This window comes from Hemitrygon akajei, chromosome 24 (assembly GCF_048418815.1).
Source record: "Hemitrygon akajei chromosome 24, sHemAka1.3, whole genome shotgun sequence".
NCBI lineage: Eukaryota > Metazoa > Chordata > Chondrichthyes > Myliobatiformes > Dasyatidae > Hemitrygon > Hemitrygon akajei.
The window spans coordinates 8,443,435-8,463,674 of record NC_133147.1 but is presented as its reverse complement, the minus strand read 5'-3'; the positions used below and the strand labels follow the sequence as shown (position 1 = coordinate 8,463,674).

The following is a 20,240-nucleotide window of genomic DNA, read 5'->3' as shown; positions in this document are numbered from 1 at the left end:
CCATCAGGTTCAGCGTTCCCTCTGAGGTGCGCACACATCTTTTATTGCTAGCGCAAAACGGAATTTAAATTGCACACAAAAGGTTGTCACTCTCTACCTCGTTGGCATGTTAAGTGTATTTCACGACTGTATACAATCACATTTCCTTTTCCATTTTCTGATGTGGATGGTGTTGGCAACGTGGGGTTTACGATGATTTGTCTGCGGATTTTAGAACTAGCGGAGCAGACCCGATGGGCCGAATGGCCTAATACTGCTCCTACATCTTAGGGTCCTATTTATACTGTTTTCATTGAATAAACTATTCACTGCACACATATTGTTATGAGTGATGAACAGACCTGATGGACAATGGGGTGCAGAGTTAACCATTCCCAACCCCCCCCCCCCGAGAACCACGAACTATTGCTGTTGCTATGCTGCTCATGAGAGAGAGAGATGAAACACAGGCACGAACATTTGCTACAGATAAGAGGGAGAGAGAGACTGTTGATTTATTGTATTTTGACTCTTCCTGGATTATTTAACTTTCGCTGCAAGGACTTTACTTTGCTTGTTAGCATTCCTCAGGAGACAGCAGGAGTGGCCTGATTTGATGGACACGGTCATTCAGAGTTGATGGATAGCTGAGACCCTGTTAGTAGGGATAAAAGACAGGTCTGGAGAGACACCCTTCAGACACACCAGTGGACACTGACTGAATGTTGTGAACCCACAGAAAGGTGGGGGCTTCGGAGACCGAATCAGGAGATCGGTCAATATAGCTCTCAGTGTAACGGCAGGGCCGGTGGAGACATGTGTGTGTGTCCACTCATGCCAGAGTGACGAGTCCACCACTGAAGGACGGAGGGGTCATAGCTGAATGACCACCACAACGGTACGACGGAATCAGAAAGCAACAGAAGGTTTGCTTGCTGCAGCTGTTACTGCTCGCTCGCTCGCTCTCTCTCCAATGATTACCACACAACAACCATACCTACCTCAGCACTCATGAACTGAACTTTATACTTTTCTATGACAATTCATTTACCTCTAGACCTCGATAGAGCTTGTTTATTATTATTCCTACACTTTTAGGTTTATTATTGCTAACTTGTGTTATATGTATATTTGCATTATTGGTATTGTTTTGCTTATTTTTACTAATAAACACTTTTGAATATAGTACCACCAGACTCCAACGGATACTTCTATCTTTGCTGGTCAGACACCCAATTACGGGGTATGTAACATTGTTGTCACTGGACAAAATAATCACACAGCACAAGACTTCCGTGCACTCTGGTCATTACCAGGGAACATTGATCAGGTTGGAGGCTAGCCAGCTGGAATATGAATTTAAGAGCAAACATGAGGAAATCTGCAGATGCTGGAAATTCAAACAACAACACACACAAAATGCTGGTGGAACACAGCAGGCCAGGCAGCATCTATAAGGAGAAGCACTGTCGATGTTTCGGGCCGAGACCCTTCGTCAGGACTAACTGAAAGGAAAGATAGTAAGAGATTTGAAAGTAGAGAGGGGAGGGGGAAATGCGAAATGATAGGAGTAGACCGGAGAGGGTGGGGTGAAGCCAAGAGCTGGAAAGTTGATTGGCGAAAGGGATACGGAGCTGGAGAAGGGAAAGGATCTTGGGACGGGAGGCCTCGGGAGAAAGAAAGGCGGGGGGGGGGGGGAGCACCAGAGGGAGATGGAGAACAGGCAAACAACTAAATATGTCAGGGATGGGGTAAGAAGGGGAGGAGGGGCATTAACAGAAGTTAGAGAAGTCAGTGTTCATGCCATCGGGTTGGAGGCTACCCAGCCGGTATATAAGGTGTTGTTCCTCCAACCTGAGTGTGGATTCATTTTGACAATAGAGGAGGCCATGGATAGACATATCGGAATGGGACGTGGAATTAAAATGTGTGGAATATGAATTTAGTCTCATCGGGGCAGAAGAGGAGACCATGGACCGACAAGTCGGAATGGGAATGGAGTTTGGATTTAAAATGTTTGGCCACAAAGCTGGTCCCTCAATCCCTGTCGGGTCACACCCATGATTTTGGGAAATTCCTTTCCTCGCACCCAGGACCGAAAATCAGTGCATCTCACCCCGCAGTGAGCACGGAAATGCCCCTCATCCGGGAAGTCAGGGCGTCATGAGGTCAGCTCGTCAACCGGGTCCGCCCCGCAATAAGCTGGGAGATGCCCTACCCCCCCATCCTGGAGGCCGCGGCGTCAGTGCGTAATTGCGCAATCACGTCTGTGTGGCTGCTCGCTGCGGCGGTGAAATGGCGTCGGGGTCCGGCGGATGGCGGCGGTGACGAGCGGGGTGGCGGACGCCCGTGTGGGCGCTGGCCTCATCTACTGCTGCCTCCTCGCTCAACACGTGCTCGGTACCGTGTCTCTCCTTTATCTCTCCGGCCTTTCACTGCAAACGTGGAGACGCTCGTTCCAGCTCCTGATGTGATGTGGGTGGCACTGAGCTCTGTGTGGGTGGATCCCGAATCGGGGCGCTGGTTTCAGATCCGGACGGTGGATCTGAGGTCTGGGTGGTGGATCTGGGGTCTGGGTGATGCATCTGGAGACTGGGTGATGAATCTGATGTCTGGGTGATGCATCTGGGGTCTGGGTAATGGATCTGGGTGTGAGTGGTGGATCTGGAGACTGGGTGATGAATCTGATGTCTGGGTGATGCATCTGGGGTCTGGGTGGTGGATCTGGAGACTGGGTGATGGATCTGGAGACTGGGTGATGGATCTGGAGACTGGGTGGTGCATCTGATGTCTGGGTGATGCATCTGATGTCTGGGTGATGGATCTGGGGTCTGGGTGATGCATCTGATGTCTGGATGATGGATCTGGGGTCTGGGTGATGAATCTGATGTCTGGGTGGTGGATCTGGAGACTGGGTGATGAATCTGATGTCTGGGTGATGGATCTTGAGATGGTGATGGATCTGATGTCTGGGTGATGGATCTGATGTCTGGGTGATGGATCCGGGGTCTGGGTGATGCATCTGATGTTTGGGTGATGAATCTGATGTCTGGGTGGTGGATCTGGAGACTGGGTGATGGATCTGATGTCTGGGTGATGGATCTTGAGACAGTGATGGGTCTGATGTCTGGGTGATGGATCTGGGGTCTGGGTGATGGATCTTGAGACGGTGATGGATCTGATGTCTGGGTGATGGATCTTGAGACGGTGATGGATCTGAGGTTTGGGTGATGCATCTGGAGACAGTGATGGATCTGAGGTCTGGGTGGTGGATCTGGGGTCTGGGTGATGGATCTGGGGTCTGGGTGATGGATCTGGAGACTGGGTGATGGATCTTGAGACTGGGTGATGGATCTGGAGACTGGGTGGTGGATCTTGAGACGGTGATGGATCTGAGGTCTGGGTGATGCATCTGGAGACGGTGATGGATCTGAGGTCTGGGTGGTGGATCTGGGGTCTGGGTGATGGATCTGGAGACTGGGTGATGGATCTGGAGACTGGTTGATGGATCTGGGGTGTGGGTGATGGGTCTGGGTGATGCATCTGGGGTCTGGATGATGGATCTGATGTCTGGGTGATGGATCTGGGGTGTGGGTGATGCATCTGGGGACGGTGATGGATCTGGAGACTGGGTGATGGATCTGGAGACTGGTTGATGTATCTGGGGTCTGGGTGTTGGATCTGGAGACTGGGTGATGGATCTGGGGTGTGGATGATGCATCTGGAGACGGTGATGGATCTGGAGACTGGGTGATGGATCTGGAGACTGGTTGATGTATCTGGGGTCTGGGTGTTGGATCTGGAGACTGGGTGATGGATCTGGGGTCTGAGTGTTGGATCTGGGGTCTGGGTGATGCATCTGGAGACGGTGATGGATCTGATGTCTGGTTATTGCATCTGGAGATGGTGATGCATCTGGAGACGGTGATGGATCTGGGGTCTGGGTGATGCATCTGGAGATGGTGATGGATCTGGAGACTGGGTGATGGATCTGGGGTCTGGGTGATGGATCTGGAGACTGGGTGATGGATCTGGTGTCTGGGTGATGGATCTGGAGACTGGGTGATGGATCTGGAGACTGGGTGATGGATCTGGGGTGTGGGTGATGCATCTGGAGACGGTGATGGATCTGGAGACTGGGTGATGGATCTGGAGACTGGTTGATGTATCTGGGGTCTGGGTGTTGGATCTGGAGACTGGGTGATGGATCTGGGGTCTGAGTGTTGGATCTGGGGTCTGGGTGATGCATCTGGAGACGGTGATGGATCTGGGGTCTGGGTGATGCATCTGGAGACGGTGATGGACCTGGAGACTGGGTGGTGGATCTGGAGACTGGGTGATGCATCTTGAGACGGTGATGCATCTGGAGACTGGGTGATGGATCTGGAGACTGGGTGATGGATCTGGAGACGGTGATGGATCTGGAGACTGGGTGATGGATCTGGGGTGTGGGTGATGCATCTGGAGACGGTGATGGATCTGGAGACTGGGTGATGGATCTGATGTCTGGTTATTGCATCTGGAGACGGTGATGGATCTGGGGTCTGGGTGATGCATCTGGAGATGGTGATGGATCTGGAGACTGGGTGATGGATCTGGGGTCTGGGTGATGGATCTGGAGACTGGGTGATGGATCTGGTGTCTGGGTGATGGATCTGGAGACTGGGTGATGGATCTGGAGACTGGGTGATGGATCTGGTGTGTGGGTGATGGATCTGATGTCTGGGTGATGCATCTGGAGATGGTGATGGATCTGGGGTCTGGGTGATGGATCTGGAGACGGTGATGGATCTGGAGACGGTGGTGGATCTGGAGACTGGGTGATGGATCTAAGGGCATTGATTTAGATCATTGTCATTAGATGACTTGAAGTCGACTAAAGCATTGCCTCATGAGGGTTATAGGCAGTGAGAGGAGGGAAGGGTGCGAGGAGAGGGCTGCTCTAGAACTCACGGAGAAGTTGGTGGAGAAAGAGGCATATTTCAAAAAGGTTAATGGTGTTCACTGTGGGTGGAGCAGACTGCGGTGCTGTAATGTTAGGTGACATCTTTCACGTGAAGAGTGAAAAGCAATCTAATCTGATAAAACTGCAAGTTCATGTGCACAGAGGCAGTGAAAAAACCTGCAGCAACATCACAGGCACAGAGCATCAGATCAGCAGTATTCACGAGAAAAGCATGAATTATGCAATTATACACAATCTCTTAAAAGTCGGTGTCAAAGATCCTTTGGCTGTCCTGAACTGAAAGACATGATCCTCAGAATCCAGGAGCCAGTATTTGTCCTTTGCCTCCCTGGCGCAGCACGGTAGCATTGTAGTCAGAACTACGCTTTACAGTCCAGGCGACCCGGGTTCCAATTCCCGCCACTGCCTGTAAAGAGTTTGTACGTTGCCCCTGTGACTGTGGGTTTCCTCTGGGTGCTCTAGTTTCCAGAAATAGCTGCATCAGCATGAATTGTTGGTCCTGGCTTTTATGCTGCAGTACCGCTTCCCGGATGGTAGTAGATGGAACAGTTTGTGGTTGGGGTGACTTGCATCCCCAATGATCCTACGGGCTATTTTTACACACGAGTCTCTGTAAATGTCCTGAATAGTAGGAAATTCACATCTACAGATGTGCTGGGCTGTCCGCACCACTCTCTGCAGAGTCCTGCGATTGAGGGAAGTACCATTCCCATACCAAGCAGTGATGCAGTCAGTCAAGATGCTCTCAATTGTATCTGACTGGTTAATTGGTCATTGTAAATTGTCCAGTGATTAGGCTAGGGTTAAATTGGAGATTACTGGCATGGAAGGGCCTATTCTGTGCTGTAAATAAAAAAATTAAAATAAATTGAAAATAAAAATGACCACATCAGTTAATTACTGTTGTGCAAGGTTGCACTGTTCAATGTATATCCAATGCAACATGAAGGCAGTTTCTTACGTGTAAAGTCCTTTAGAATGTCCTGAAAACAGCTTAATGACATAAACCCTTCTTTATATTGTTTGAATTCCATAACCGGATTTTCAACAATACATATGTAGGTGTAAAAGTTTTTGCATTTTAACATCAGTGGTGTTTTATATATGTACTTACTGTATTTACAGTTTTTATTGTCATGCATTGCATTGTACTGCTGCCACTTAACAGATTTCACAACACTTGCTGATGATGCTGAATGTTTAAGAACAAAGCACATTGTGAAATTCTGTTCTAGATTCAAGATTGTTTAATGTCATTACCTGTACACAAGTGTAAAAGAGAATGACATAATTGTCACTCCATAGCGGATGCAGCACAAAAAACACAACAAGATAAAGAACACAAAAAAATATATAAATATAAATGCACAGGATAGTTTGTATTGCCATAAAGTGACACTAGGTACAGCTGGTGACTGCGACAGGAAATGATAAAGTAGTGGTGGTTAAGTGTGAGGGTGTGAGTTTAGTGGCGGGAGGTGTTAATCAGCCTCACCGCCTGAAAGAGGGACTCAGACTGAAATGTCTTCTGTTTATTCATTTCCATAGATGCTGTCTGACCTGCTGAGTTCCTTCAGCACTTTGTGTGTGTTGCTCTGGATTTCCAGTATCTGCAGACTTCCTCATGTCTATGTTTTTGAGTCTGGTGATCATATATAAAATTGACTCTGGAAAAAGTTATTTTTTAATATAAAACTTAACTATATTTATTAAAATGATAACTATGTGTTTTAGAATCATTTTCTTTTATAGTAATTGAACGGTTAGCCGAATTTATTGTCGTATGTACTAGATACATAAGGTAGATAGTATTGTAGATTCACCAATTATGGAAAACATATATTGAACATGCAAAATGTATGTTTAATTGTTCAAGAAAAATCACAACTTGAACCAAAATTACAAAGTCTATTGTTATTTAGATCAGAGGCATTTAGGACAGCAATGAAGTTCCTCCGTCTCTGGTGGTGTTGAAGGCTTCCTTAGCTTCTAACAGCTTTCACTACTGTCAGTCATGCAAGTCCCAGATGGAAACTCGGGAATACTATCAAACTCAGATGTAGAAGAATTCTTTATTGGTGTTTCAGTAACAGTTTTTTTTGCCAGTCAGAGTTGTTAACCCTAAGCTGAACTCCTGAATCTGGCGGACCAGTGGACCACTGTTAGTCTGGCCTTTACCCTCTGACCTGTTTGGCATGGGTGATCCTACCAAGAGCCAAAGCATAAAGCCCTGACTCCAGCCAACACAGCTCTCCGGGTTATTGAGGCACACAAGCCTCCAAACCCAACAACGAGGTTGTGGGCCTCCTGGAGAAAAGTCAGCTGTAGTCCAGAGATTTCAAGGCATTTCTTTTTGAGCTAGTGAGTTATACCAGGTTGGTTCAAGAACCGAATGTTTGAAGAGAAGTAGCTGTTCTTGAACCAGGTGGTATTGTCAACCTGAAATTATTAACCTGCTCAGTTGAGGAAAAACACCAGAGACACGAGTCTGGCCCATTTTGGTAACTTACTCTCACATCCACTTCAGTTTCCTGACCTTAGCGTGGCAGATTTCTGCTCTTAACAGCCAGTCTAAGTCAGGATGTGGTTTCAGTTAGATGTTGGAACCAGACCTTAATCAAATTAAAGATGTATTGCTCCGGAGCTTCCAACCCCAAACTCCACGCAGGGACTCTAACCCCACTTCCCAAACCAGGGGACTCGAACCCCGCTTTCAAACCAGGGGACTCGAACCCCAAACTCTATGCAGGGACTCTAACCCCACTTTCAAACCAGGGGACTCGAACCCCAAACTCTATGCAGGGACTCGAACCCCGCTTTCAAACCAGGGGACTCGAACCCCAAACTCTATGCAGGGACTCTAACCCCACTTTCAAACCAGGGGACTCGAACCCCAAACTCTATGCAGGGCCTCTAACCCCACTTTCAAACCAGGGGACTCGAACCCCAAACTCTATGCCTCACTTACTTGTTATCCGTGTCTCCCAACTGAGGTTCTCCGTTTTGTCCGTGGAGGCCGTAGGATGGTCAGCCGGAGCCGAAGGGGTCAGAACGGGGAGTCAGAGAGGGAGAGAGAGAGACCAAGAAAAATCTCTGGGAGGGCCCTTCCGTCTCTACCCGCTCGTACCTGCCCGCCGATCTCTTACACCGGATCCTGAACTGCCAGCCGTTTGGCTCCTGGCTGGCTCGCCAAATTGTTCAATTGAAGTTATTAACCTGCTCAGTTGAGGAAAAACACCAGAGACACAAAATTACCTCTGAAGCGGTTTTTATTCAGAGAGGAGTTCGCGGCCACACGCACTTCGGGCGTAAGGTAGACAACTCCCCATTTGTCGGTTCACAGAGGTCATACTTATCCCCAAAAACGGGGCACTACATTCTCAAATATGGTTACCGATTCAAATTCATCGATTGTTTGGCTATTGCATAGTTAAGCGCGCGAAATACTCGGAATGAGCATAGACGCAAGCGAAGTACTTGGAATAAGTATAGACAAAAGCAAAACACTCGAAATAGGTATGCCATGTCCGTCTGGTACTCTATTTTAATTACCTGTTCTCTGTCCTCCTACACTTCCTCAATTACATACTCCGCCCTCAGTCCTGTACGCATACTTTGCTACACTTACCCCCCTCCCCCGTTCCCCCTTCTGCACGTACCCCTTAACCTCTCCACATTCTCAGTATGGGATCTCAGGCTTCTATACCTCCTACTCAGTGGTAGCTGCAAAGAAGATGACATGGCCCAGATGGTTGGGATCTTTGCTAGGTGTAATCTAGAGGTTGTGCATCATAGATGTTTTTTCATGATGGGGAGGGCTGTGTCCATAATATACTGTGTTGAGTTCACTCTTCCTGCAGCTGCTTGCATTCCTATGCTTTCAAATGGTCAGACCAAGCCATGATTTGACCTGTCAAGATGTTTTCAACAGTACATCTGTAGGATGTTCAGTGACAAGCCGAACCGCTTTAACCTCCTAAGAAAGTAAAGGTGCTAGCCACCTTCCTTGTGGTTGTACATTGGCTGCTTGGTAAAATTATTTTCTGACTTGTTATTTGCAGGTGGTCTGCCGGCTCCGCAAAATGTGAGCTTGACTTCCAAGAACTTCAGCCTTTTTTTGACCTGGGTACCTGAAGAACACACACCTGAAACCTTCTATATAGTGGAGATAAAGTAATTACATATTTTGATTGCTTTTAAAATTTGTTTCAACAATAAATTGTTCTGTAACCAAGGGATTCTATCCCTTTACAATATTGCCCTTCATTAAGAGAAGTTGACTGTGAAGGTGAGCTTGTTTGGTGGGGGTGGTGTTAAGGGCTAACAGCAGACTGTGATGAGATTCACCTCCTTAATCCCTGCCACGTCTCCATTATCTGCAAATCTCAATTCATGAAAATATGGAACAGTTTTCACTTTCCTGGTTCAACACCATTCAAAGGTCCATTTAAGGGTTTTCCCAACCTGGGGTCCACGGACCCCTCGATCAGTGGTAGGGGTCCCTGGCATGTAAAACGTTGGGAACTCCAGGTCCGTTCTGTTGATACTTCCATCCATTGACTGAAATCATCAGTATAGAATGGCTGCAACAAAAGACATTGCAGCAATCAGCCAAGGCTTCTTTGACAGTGCTTCACAAATCCTAATTTCCTCTATCTCAAGACACAAGGTCCTTAGACACAAGTCTTGCAATGTTTACAAGTTCAGCTCTGAGTCACACACCATCCCAATTTGAGATCGATCAGCAAAATGTAGAAGTCACTAAGCCAACAGCAGGTGTAGTACCGGCCTGTAGCTGCCTTCTCAAAGGCAAACATGCTTCTATGTCACCAGTGCCCTCATTCCTTTTATGTTTATCAAGCTCCTTGTGTCGATTATAATCTTACTACCCTCTCGTTTTCTGCTCTTGGTTCTCCTTGTAGTCAGGGATCCTCTTGGAAAGAGTGACATTGTATGATTGAATTCGCATTCAAATGGAGGATGAAATAGATCTAAAACTAGATAGATAGATACTTTATTCATCCCCATGGGGAAATTCAACTTTTTTTCCAATGTCCCATACACTTGTTGTAGCAAAACTAATTACATACAATACTTAACTCAGTAAAAAAAAATATGATATGCATCTAAATCACCATCTCAAAAAGCATTAATAATAGCTTTTAAAAAGTTCTTAAGTCCTGGCGGTAGAATTGTAAAGCCTAATGGCATTGGGGAGTATTGACCTCTTCATCCTGTCTGAGGAGCATTGCATCGATAGTAACCTGTCACTGAAACTGCTTCTCTGTCTCTGGATGGTGCTATGTAGAGGATGTTCAGAGTTATCCATAATTGACCGTAGCCTACTCAGTGCCCTTCGCTCAGCTACCGATGTTAAACTCTCCAGTACTTTGCCCACGACAGAGCCCGCCTTCCTTACCAGCTTATTAAGACGTGAGGCGTCCCTCTTCTTAATGCTTCCTCCCCAACACGCCACCACAAAGAAGAGGGCGCTCTCCACAACTGACCTATAGAACATCTTCAGCATCTCACTACAGACATTGAATGACGCCAACCTTCTTAGGAAGTACATTCGACTCTGTGCCTTCCTGCACAAGGCATCTGTGTTGGCAGTCCAGTCAAGCTTCTCGTCTAACTGTACTTCCAGATACTTGTAGGTCTTAACCTGCTCCACACATTCTCCATTAATGATCACTGGCTCCATATGAGGCCTAGATCTCCTAAAGTCCACCACCATCTCCTTGGTCTTGGTGATATTGAGACGCAGGTAGTTTGAGTTGCACCATATCACAAAGTCCTGTATCAGTTTCCTATACTCCTCCTTCTGTCCATTCCTGACACACCCCACTATGGCCGTGTCATCAGCGAACTTCTGCACATGGCAGGACTCTGAGTTATATTAGAAGTCTGATGTGTACAGGGTGAACAGGACCGGAGAGAGTACGGTTCCCTGCGGCGCCCCTGTGCTGCTGACCACCGTGTCAGACCTACAGTCTCCCAACTGCACATACTGAGGTCTATCTGTCAAGTAGTCCACTATCCAATCCACCATGTGAGAGTCTACTCCCATCTCCGTTAGTTTGTGCCTTAAGATCTTGGGCTGGATGGTGTTAAAGGCACTAGAGAAGTCAAGGAATGTAATCCTCACAGCACAACTGACCCCCTCTAGGTGAGAGAGTGATTTGTGCAGCAAATACGTGATAGCATCCTCCACTCCCACCTTCTCCTTATATGCAAACTGAAGAGGATCCTGGGCGTGCCTGGTTTGTGGCCTCAGATTCTGTATTATCAGCCGCTCCATGGTCTTCATCACGTGCCAATAGTGTATTATGCTTGATCAAGGGAGACTACAATGGGATGAGGGAGGAGTTGGCTAATGTGGATTGGGAGCACAGGCTATTTGTCCGGACAGTTGAGTACAGTGGAATACTTTCAAGGAGATTTTTCACAGTGCTCAACAAAAGTATATTCCAGTCAAAAGTAAGGACAGTAAGTGTGGGGAGAGCCAGCCTTGGATAACTAAGGAAATAAAAGATAGTATCAAACTAAAAGCTCATGAGTACAAAGTCATAAAGAATGGTGGGAGACTGGAGGATTGGGAAAACTTTAAAAAGCAACAAAGAACAACTAAACAAGAAATAAGGAAAGGGAAGATAGAGTATGAAAGTAAATTAGCACAAAATATAAAAACAGATAGCAAAAGTTTTTATAAATATATAAAGTGGAAGAGGGTGGCTAAAGTCAATGTAGGTCCCTTGGAAGACGAGAAAGGGAAATTGATATTGGGTGATATGGAAATGGCTGAGGCATTGAACGACTATTTTGTGTTGGTCTTCACGGTGGAGGACACGTCTAATATGCCAAAGAAGGATGTTATGGATGAAATGGAAGGTGAGGACCTTGATAAAATCACTGTCACTAAAGAGATAGTGATGAGCAAACTAGATGGCCTGAAGGTAGATAAGTCCCCTGGTCCTAATGGGATGCATCCCAGGGTGCTGAGGGAATTGGCAGAGGTTATAGTAGACTCGTTGGTAGTCATTTATCAAAACTCTCTAGACTGGGCAGGTCCCGGCGGATTGGAAGACAGCAAATGTCACGCCACTTTTTAAAAAAGGATAGAGGCAAAAGACGGGCAACTATAGGCCAGTTAGCTTAACATCTGTAGTCGGGAAATGCTTGAAACTGTCATTAAGGAAGAAATAGTGAAACATTTAGAAAGGAGTGGTTCCATTACACAGACGCAACATGGATTCCGAAAGGGCAGGTCCTGTTTGACAAACTTACTGGAGTTCTTTGAGGACTTAATGAGTGCAGTGGATAGAGGGGAACAGGTGAATGTCGTATACTTGGATTTCCAGAAGGTGTTCGATAAGGTGCCGCACAGGAGACTTATAAATAAGATACGGATGCATGGAATTGGAGGAAGTGGATTGGTTAACCAAAAGAAGGCAGAGAGCTGATATAAATGGGTGTTTCTCCAGTTGGCAGTCAGTGGTGAGTGGGGTGCTGCAGGGGTTGGTGGTGGGCCCGCAGCTCTTTACCATTTACATTGATGATTTGGAAGAGGGGACTGAGTGTAGTGTAGCAAAATTTGCTGATGACACTAAACTGAGCGGAAAAGCAAATTGTACAGAGGATGTGGAGAGTCTGCAGAGGGATATAGATAGGTTGAGTGGGGCAAGGTCTGGCAGATGGAATACAACATTGGTAAAAGTGAAATCATCCACTTTGGAAGGAATAATAGAAGAGCAAATTATTTAAATGGTGAAAGATTGCAGCATGCTGTTGTGCAGAGGGACTTGGGAGTGCTAGTTCATGATTTGCAGAAAGTAAAGTTGGCTTGCAGGTACAACAGGTTATTAAGAAGACAAACAGAATGTTGGCCTTCATTGCTAGAGGGATTGAATTCAAGAGCAGGGAGGTCATGCTGAAACTATACAGGGTACTTGTGAGACTGCACGTAGAATACTGTGTACAGTTCTGGTCTCCATACTTAAGGAAAGATATACTGGCTTTGGAGGCAGTGCAGAGGAGGTTCACCAGGTTGATTCCAGGGATGAAGGGGTTAACCTATGAGGAGAGATTGAGTTACCTGGGACTATACTCCCTGGAATTCAGAAGAACGGGAGGGGATCTTATAGAAACATACAAAATTTTGGAAGGGGTAGATAAGATAGAAGTAGGAAAGTTGTTTCCATTGGTGGGTGAGACTAGAACTAGGGGACATTGCCTCAAGATTCAGGGGAGAAGATTTAGGATGGAGATGAGGAGAAACTGTTTTTCCCAGAGAGTGGTGAACCTGTGGAATTCTCTGCCCAGGGAAGCAGTTGAGGTTTCTTCACTAAATATATTTAAGATACAGTTAGATAGGTTTTTACATAGTAGAGGAATTATGGTGTTATGAGGAAAAGGCAGGTAGATGGAGCTGAGTTTACAGACAGATCGGCTGTGATCTTATTGAATGGTGGAGCAGGCTCGATGCGATGGATGGCCTACTCCTGCTCCTGTTTCTTATGTTCCTTGGCATCCATCATGCTGCTCACAGTTTGGTTAAGTTGTAGAATTGCCTGCCTTGCCTGTAGGTTTCTACCATTGTGACTTTCTTAACCATCAGATATATACTTTTCTGTTATCTAAATTTATCATCAAAAATACAAACTGAGGTGACGTTCTTCACCTTAACAGAATATGTAATTATTAAATCTAAATCTAATTATCTAATCTGCTGGGGTCGTCTATTGTGTCCGGTGCTCCCGATGCGGCCTCTTCTACATTGGTGAGACCCGTCTTAAGCTGGGTGACCACTTTGTTCGAGTACCTCTGCTCCATCCACCACAAGTGGGACTTCCCGGTGGCCAAACATTATAATTCCGATTTCCATTCCAATGTATCGGTCCATGGCCCTCTCTTGTGCCAAGATGAGGCCATCCCCAGGGTGGAGGAGTAACTCCTTATATTCCATCTGCATAGCCCCCAACCGGATAGCATGAATATTGATTTCTTCTTCCAGTAAACAAACTCCCCACCCCCATTCTCCACTCTAACTTCTAACTCCTCTCACCCCCAGGTCTCCTCCTTCCCTTTCTCCTATGATCCTCTCTCCTCTCCAGCCCTTGACTTTTCCCACTCACCTGGCTTCACCTATTACCTTCTAGCTAACCTCTATCCCTCCCCCCATCTTTTTATTCTGGCATCTTCCCCCTTCTCAGCCCTGAAGAAGGGTCCCGGCCCAAAACTTCAACTGTTTATTCATTTCTATTGATGCTGTCTACTGCTGAGTTCCTCCAGCATTTTGTGTGTTATTCTGAATTTCCAGCATCTGCAGAGCTTACAAAACCTAAGGTTAATAAAGAAATAACAGTTCATTAAAGGTTGTAAGAAAGTCCTTTTTATTTATCCCATTCCCCAACAGTTAAAAACCTAGTTGTAGGAGCCATGTATCTATTTTCTATCTGTATTGTATTTTGTGTTACACGTTTATTATGGATAACTTGATACATGGGTTGGGGTGTAGAAGCAAATGAGTGTCACCCTTTGTCTAAGTTCAGTTTAATCTCGGTAGAGCAAGGGAGTGGGCCACAGGGTGATACTTTTTGTTGACTGCTTATGCTGATGGATTGCTATTCTATAATTAGACCACTTATTTCGTTATGTCACTAGTTTTAGTTTCAGTAGCTCTTTATTGTTACAAGGTTGTTTGTCTTTGCTGGTTTCTTAGAATTGAATGTACTTTCTTTGACTTAGAATTTCATTATTGTGGATACCTTGCCATACAGTGTCACCACTGCCCCCCACACCAACTCGTGCTTAGTCTCCGGGTCAGTTTTGGTTTGTTTTCAGGAAACCGTTACACTGGTAAAAGAACATAACAGGCTTTTGTTCCTGGAAGTTAGGATAGACGCGGTGATGGTCCAGCTACATTGAGAGTTCATGAGGAAAGGAATCAGGATCAATACTGAACAATGTCGCTCTGTAATTTTTTCAAGATATTAAGCCAAGTTTCCTTAATCTGTTTGTGTAAGCTAATTATTTCTTTGTATAATTTTGGATCAAGCTATTGTGTCTAAATTCCTTGTGTGTGTAGAAGATTAAAGTATCTTAAATATTTAATTTCTATTTAACATCAAATCTAGAATAATCTACAAATAAGATCTTAAAAATCATTTAAACTCCATGAAAAATATTTAGATTAAATGTTATCTTTAAATTTGTAGAGCATTGTAAACAAATAGTAATTTGTATTTAAAATTACAAGGTTTATCTCTGTATAATTCCAGGTCTTATGATGTCTGGCAACCTTTCGCCAATTGCACCAATCCACTTGGAGAAGGCTGTGATGTTACATGTACTATTAGAAGCTGCTATCGACTTTATCAAGCCAAAGTTGGAAGCAATGTGCCTGGTCATCCCATTTCCTGGAGCTTCTCCAGATATTTTTATCCGTTTAATGAGTGTATGTAGTTTTATTCACATTTTATCAGTTTTCTCTAATTTAACAATGCTTATCTGGTGACAACACATTAAACCTTTAATGTGCTAAGATTTCAAGAGTGGTTCTAAACATTTGGGAGTTATAGGTGTTGCTGAAAAGTCTAACATTTCTTGAGTAGCCAGAACTCATGAGTTCAGTGGTTTGTTAGGCCATTTCAAATGGTAGTTTAGCAATAGGCACATTATTGAAGGTACAGAGCCACAAGAAATTCCTTGGTCACCGTGTTTACTTTTACTATTACTGATGCTGTTTTTCTGTTCCATTGATTTAACTTTTGTTTATTGAGATACAACACGGAATAGGCTCTTCCAGCCCGTAGAGTGACCCGCAATTTAACCCTAGCCAATTTACAATAACCAATTAACCTACCAACCGGTACGTCTTTGCACTGTGGGAGGAAACCAGAGCACCCGGAGGAAATCCACGTGGTCACGGGGAGAACATACAAACTCCTTACAGACAGTGACAGGGTTTCAACCCAGGTCACCGGTACTTTAAAGTGTTGTGCTAACCACTACACTACTGCTGTCCTGGTAATTCTGAATTGGTTCCAGATCAAAAGTGCAAGCATCTTGATGCTGATCCAGTTCAGAGAGTGGTGAGTGCGTGGGGCACCCTGCCAGGGGTGGTGGTAGAGGCAGATATATTTAGGGCATTTAAGAGACTCTTAGATAGGCACATGGATGATAGAAGAATGCAGGGCTGTGTAGGGGGGAAGGGTTGATTAATCTTGGAGTAGGTTAGAAGGTTGGTATAACATTTTGGGCTGAAGGGCCTGTACTGTGCTATAGCTTAATCAGTGGGTCATATCCCAGCTAATGTATCTTGAGGCAGAATTAGAATTCGCAGTCTGTGGCAGAACATTCCATATAACCATATAACAATCACAGCACGGAAACAGGCCATTCCGGCCCTCCTAGTCCGTGCCGAACTCTTAATCTCACCTAGTCCCACCTACCCGCACTCAGCCCATAACCCTCCACTCCTTTCCTGTCCATATACCTATCCAATTTTACCTTAAATGACACAACTGAACTGGCCTCTACTACTTCTACAGGAAGCTCATTCCACACAGCTATCACTCTCTGAGTAAAGAAATACCCCCTCGTGTTTCCCTTAAACTTTTGCCCCCTAACTCTCAAATCATGTCCTCTCGTTTGAATCTCCCCTACTCTCAATGGAAACAGCCTATTCACGTCAACTCTCTCTATCCCTCTCAACATTTTAAATACCTCGATCAAATCCCCCCTCAACCTTCTACGCTCCAATGAATAGAGACCTAACTTGTTCAACCTTTCTCTGTAACTTAAGTGCTGAAACCCAGGTAACATCCTAGTAAATCGTCTCTGCACTCTCTCTAATTTATTGATATCTTTCCTATAATTCCGTGACCAGAACTGTACACAATATTCCAAATTTGGCCTTACCAATGCCTTGTACAATTTTAACATTACATCCCAACTTCTGTACTCAATGCTCTGATTTATAAAGGCCAGCGTTCCAAAAGCCTTCTTCACCACCCTATCTACATGAGACTCCACCTTCAGGGAACTATGCACTGTTATTCCTAGATCTCTCTGTTCCACTGCATTCCTCAATGCCCTACCATTTACCCTGTATGTTCTATTTGGATTATTCCTGCCAAAATGTAGAACCTCACACTTCTCAGCATTAAACTCCATCTGCCAACGTTCAGCCCATTCTTCTAACTGGCATAAATCTCCCTGCAAACTTTGAAAACCCACCTCATTATCCACAACACCTCCTACCTTAGTATCATCAGCATACTTACTAATCCAATTTACCACCCCATCATCCAGATCATTTATGTATATTACAAACAACATTGGGCCCAAAACAGATCCCTGAGGCACCCCGCTAGTCACCGGCCTCCATCCCGATAAACAATTATCCACCACTACTCTCTGGCATCTCCCATCTAGCCACTGTTGAATCCATTTTATTACTCCAGCATTAATACCTAACGACTGAACCTTCTTAACTAACCTTCCATGTGGAACTTTGTCAAAGGCCTTGCTGAAGTCCATATAGACTACATCCACTGCCTTACCCTCGTCAACATTCCTCGTAACTACTTCAAAAAATTCAATAAGGTTTGTCAAACATGACCTTCCACGCACAAATCCATGCTGGCTACTCCTAATCAGATCCTGTCTATCCAGATAATTATAAATACTATCTCTAAGAATACTTTCCATTAATTTACCCACCACTGATGTCAAACTGACAGGTCTATAATTGCCAGGCTTACTTCTAGAACCCTTTTTAAACAATGGAACCACATGAGCAATACGCCAATCCTCCGGCACAATCCCCGTTTCTAATGACATCTGAAAGATCTCCGTCAGAGCTCCTGCTATCTCTACACAAACTTCCCTCAAGGTCCTGGGGAATATCCGGTCAGGACCCGGAGATTTATCCACTTTTAAATTTCTTAAAAGCGCCAGTACTTCCACCTCTTTAATTGTCATAGGTTCCATAACTTCCTTACTTGTTTCCCACACCTTACACCATTCAATATCCTTCTCCTTAGTGAATACCGAAGAGAAGAAATCGTTCAAAATCTCTCCCATCTCCCTCGGCTCCACACATAGCTGACCACCCTGATTCTCTAAGGGACCAATTTTATCCCTCACTATCCTCTTGCTTTTAATATAACTGTAGAAGCCTTTCGGATTTACTTCCACCTTATTTGCCAAACCAAACTCGTAACTTCTTTTAGCTTTTCTAATCTCTTTCTTAAGTTTCCTTTTACATTCTTTATATTCCTCGAGCAATTCCTTTACTCCATGCTGCCTATATCTATTGTAGACATCCCTCTTTTTTCGAACCAAGTTTCTAATATCCCTTGAAAACCATGGCGCTTTCAAACCTTTAACCTTTCCTTTCAACCGAACAGGAACAAAAAGATTCTGTACCCTCATAATTTCACCCTTAAATGACCTCCATTTCTCTATTACATCCTTCCCATAAAACAACTTGACCCAATCCACTCTCTCAGGAATAATTCAGGATTATTATTGTGAAGAGACAGATTCCTCTGGGTGTTGGAGTTTGGGGGGGGGGGGGGGGGGGGGAAGGGATTGACGGCAAAGAAACAGTGGTGGTTGCCAGCACAATATATCCAGGATAGAAATTCATTGGGATTTTTCTTCTAAATGGGAATAGCCATTAACATTCCTTTATAGAATTATCTATTCCAGATGTATACTTGTGATTTTCGGTCGAGAGAGAGAGAGGGGGCCACTTTTATAAAGTGAGCTGTTCCATATGTGATTTTCTGATAGAGAGAGGGGGCTACAGACTCTGGAAACGGGGGAACTGAGTTATTGAGCCAAGCTTTACATTATTTTGTACATAATTTCCAATAAAAAAGAGGAATTTCTACACTACTTTTCATGACCTCAGAATGTTCCAAAGCACTGAACAGCCAGAATAAAGTACTGCTGAGTGTCTGGTGCAGTGTGGTCCACCCACTAACCCACCCCTCCACACCACCAGTTCCTTCCTGTCAGGGAGCACGTACGTAGCCTCCATGCCAGGAACACCAGTCTCAAAAACAGTTACTTTCCCCAAGCTGCAAGACTGATCAACACCTCCACCCACTAACCCACCCCTCCACACCACCAGTTCCTGTCAGGGAGGAGGTACATAGCCTCCGTGCCAGGACCACCAGTCTCAAAAACAGTTACCTTCCCCATGCTGCAAGATTGATCAACACCTCCACCTGCTAACCCACCCCTCCATACCCCCAACCACCACTACTTTATCATTGCCTATCAGAGTCACCTGATGTACAGACTCTCCTGTGGCCAGCATCACTTTATGGGACATGCACTCAATCTATGTTTGTAAGCTATTTTGTGTATTTATATTTATTGTGGTTTTATTTATTATTCTTTACTGTGTTTTTTTTGTGCTAAATCGGATTGGAATAACAATTATCTTGTTCTCCCTTACACTTGTGTACCAGAAACTACATTAAATAATCTTGAATCTTGAAGAAAATTTTACTTATCTTATCCCTAAGAGCTAAGAACGTAGTTGTAGGAACCACGTATCTATTCTATGCCTGCATTGTATTTGTGTTGCGTGCTTATTATGGGTAATTGGTCACTTGGGTTGGGGCGTAGAAGGGAATTAGTAGTTACACATTAACCCTTTGTCTCAGTTTAATCTAGATAGAGCCAGGGAGTGGGTCACAGGCTAACATTTTCTTGTTGATCGTAACACTACCTCTGTTGTTATTAGACTGCTTATTTCGTTCTATTCTTAAGTTTTAGTGTCATTAGATTTTTTATTGCTACATGATCGTTTGCTTTTGCTGATTTCTTACTAAAGGATTGAACATACTCTTTTGAACTTTGGACATTCGTTATTGTGGATAGCGCATCATCCCCATGCTTAATCTCTGAGCAATTTTGGTTTGTTTTCAGGTAACCTCTACGCTAGTAAAAGAACGTGTTCGATCTTTATTCCTGGATGTTAGGATAGACACAGTGATTGTTCAGCTGTATGAAAGAATCTTAAAATATAGTAGTCATATTTGCAAAGCATACTCATGAACAATAATTAGATAGTAACTGTATAGTGATGTCATAAGGCATTGAAAATAAATAAAGCTATTGCTGTTAAGAGTTAGTTAGGACACCAGAGAGATTCTGATACATTTACAACATCAAACATTTATTCTAATTGTGAAAACTATTCCTGATCAAGTGTTAATGGTGAAACATTGTTTTCAGAATTAAAAATCTCTTTTTAATGAACAACATCCTA

The 20,240-nt window shown here is 44.5% G+C and overlaps 1 protein-coding gene across 1 annotated transcript in view; it reads left to right on the top strand.

The window, feature by feature from the left end:
* Window positions 1-2,236: 2,236 nt before the first annotated feature.
* Window positions 2,237-20,240, top strand: part of LOC140715850 (interferon lambda receptor 1-like) — a 29,201-nt gene continuing 11,197 nt past the window's right edge. Inside the window, exons 1-3 of the mRNA XM_073028295.1 lie at window positions 2,237-2,379; window positions 9,007-9,118; window positions 15,226-15,401. Coding sequence (XP_072884396.1) covers window positions 2,295-2,379; window positions 9,007-9,118; window positions 15,226-15,401 — 373 coding nt within the window. The 5' untranslated portion in view covers window positions 2,237-2,294. The remainder of the gene's footprint in view (window positions 2,380-9,006; window positions 9,119-15,225; window positions 15,402-20,240) is intronic.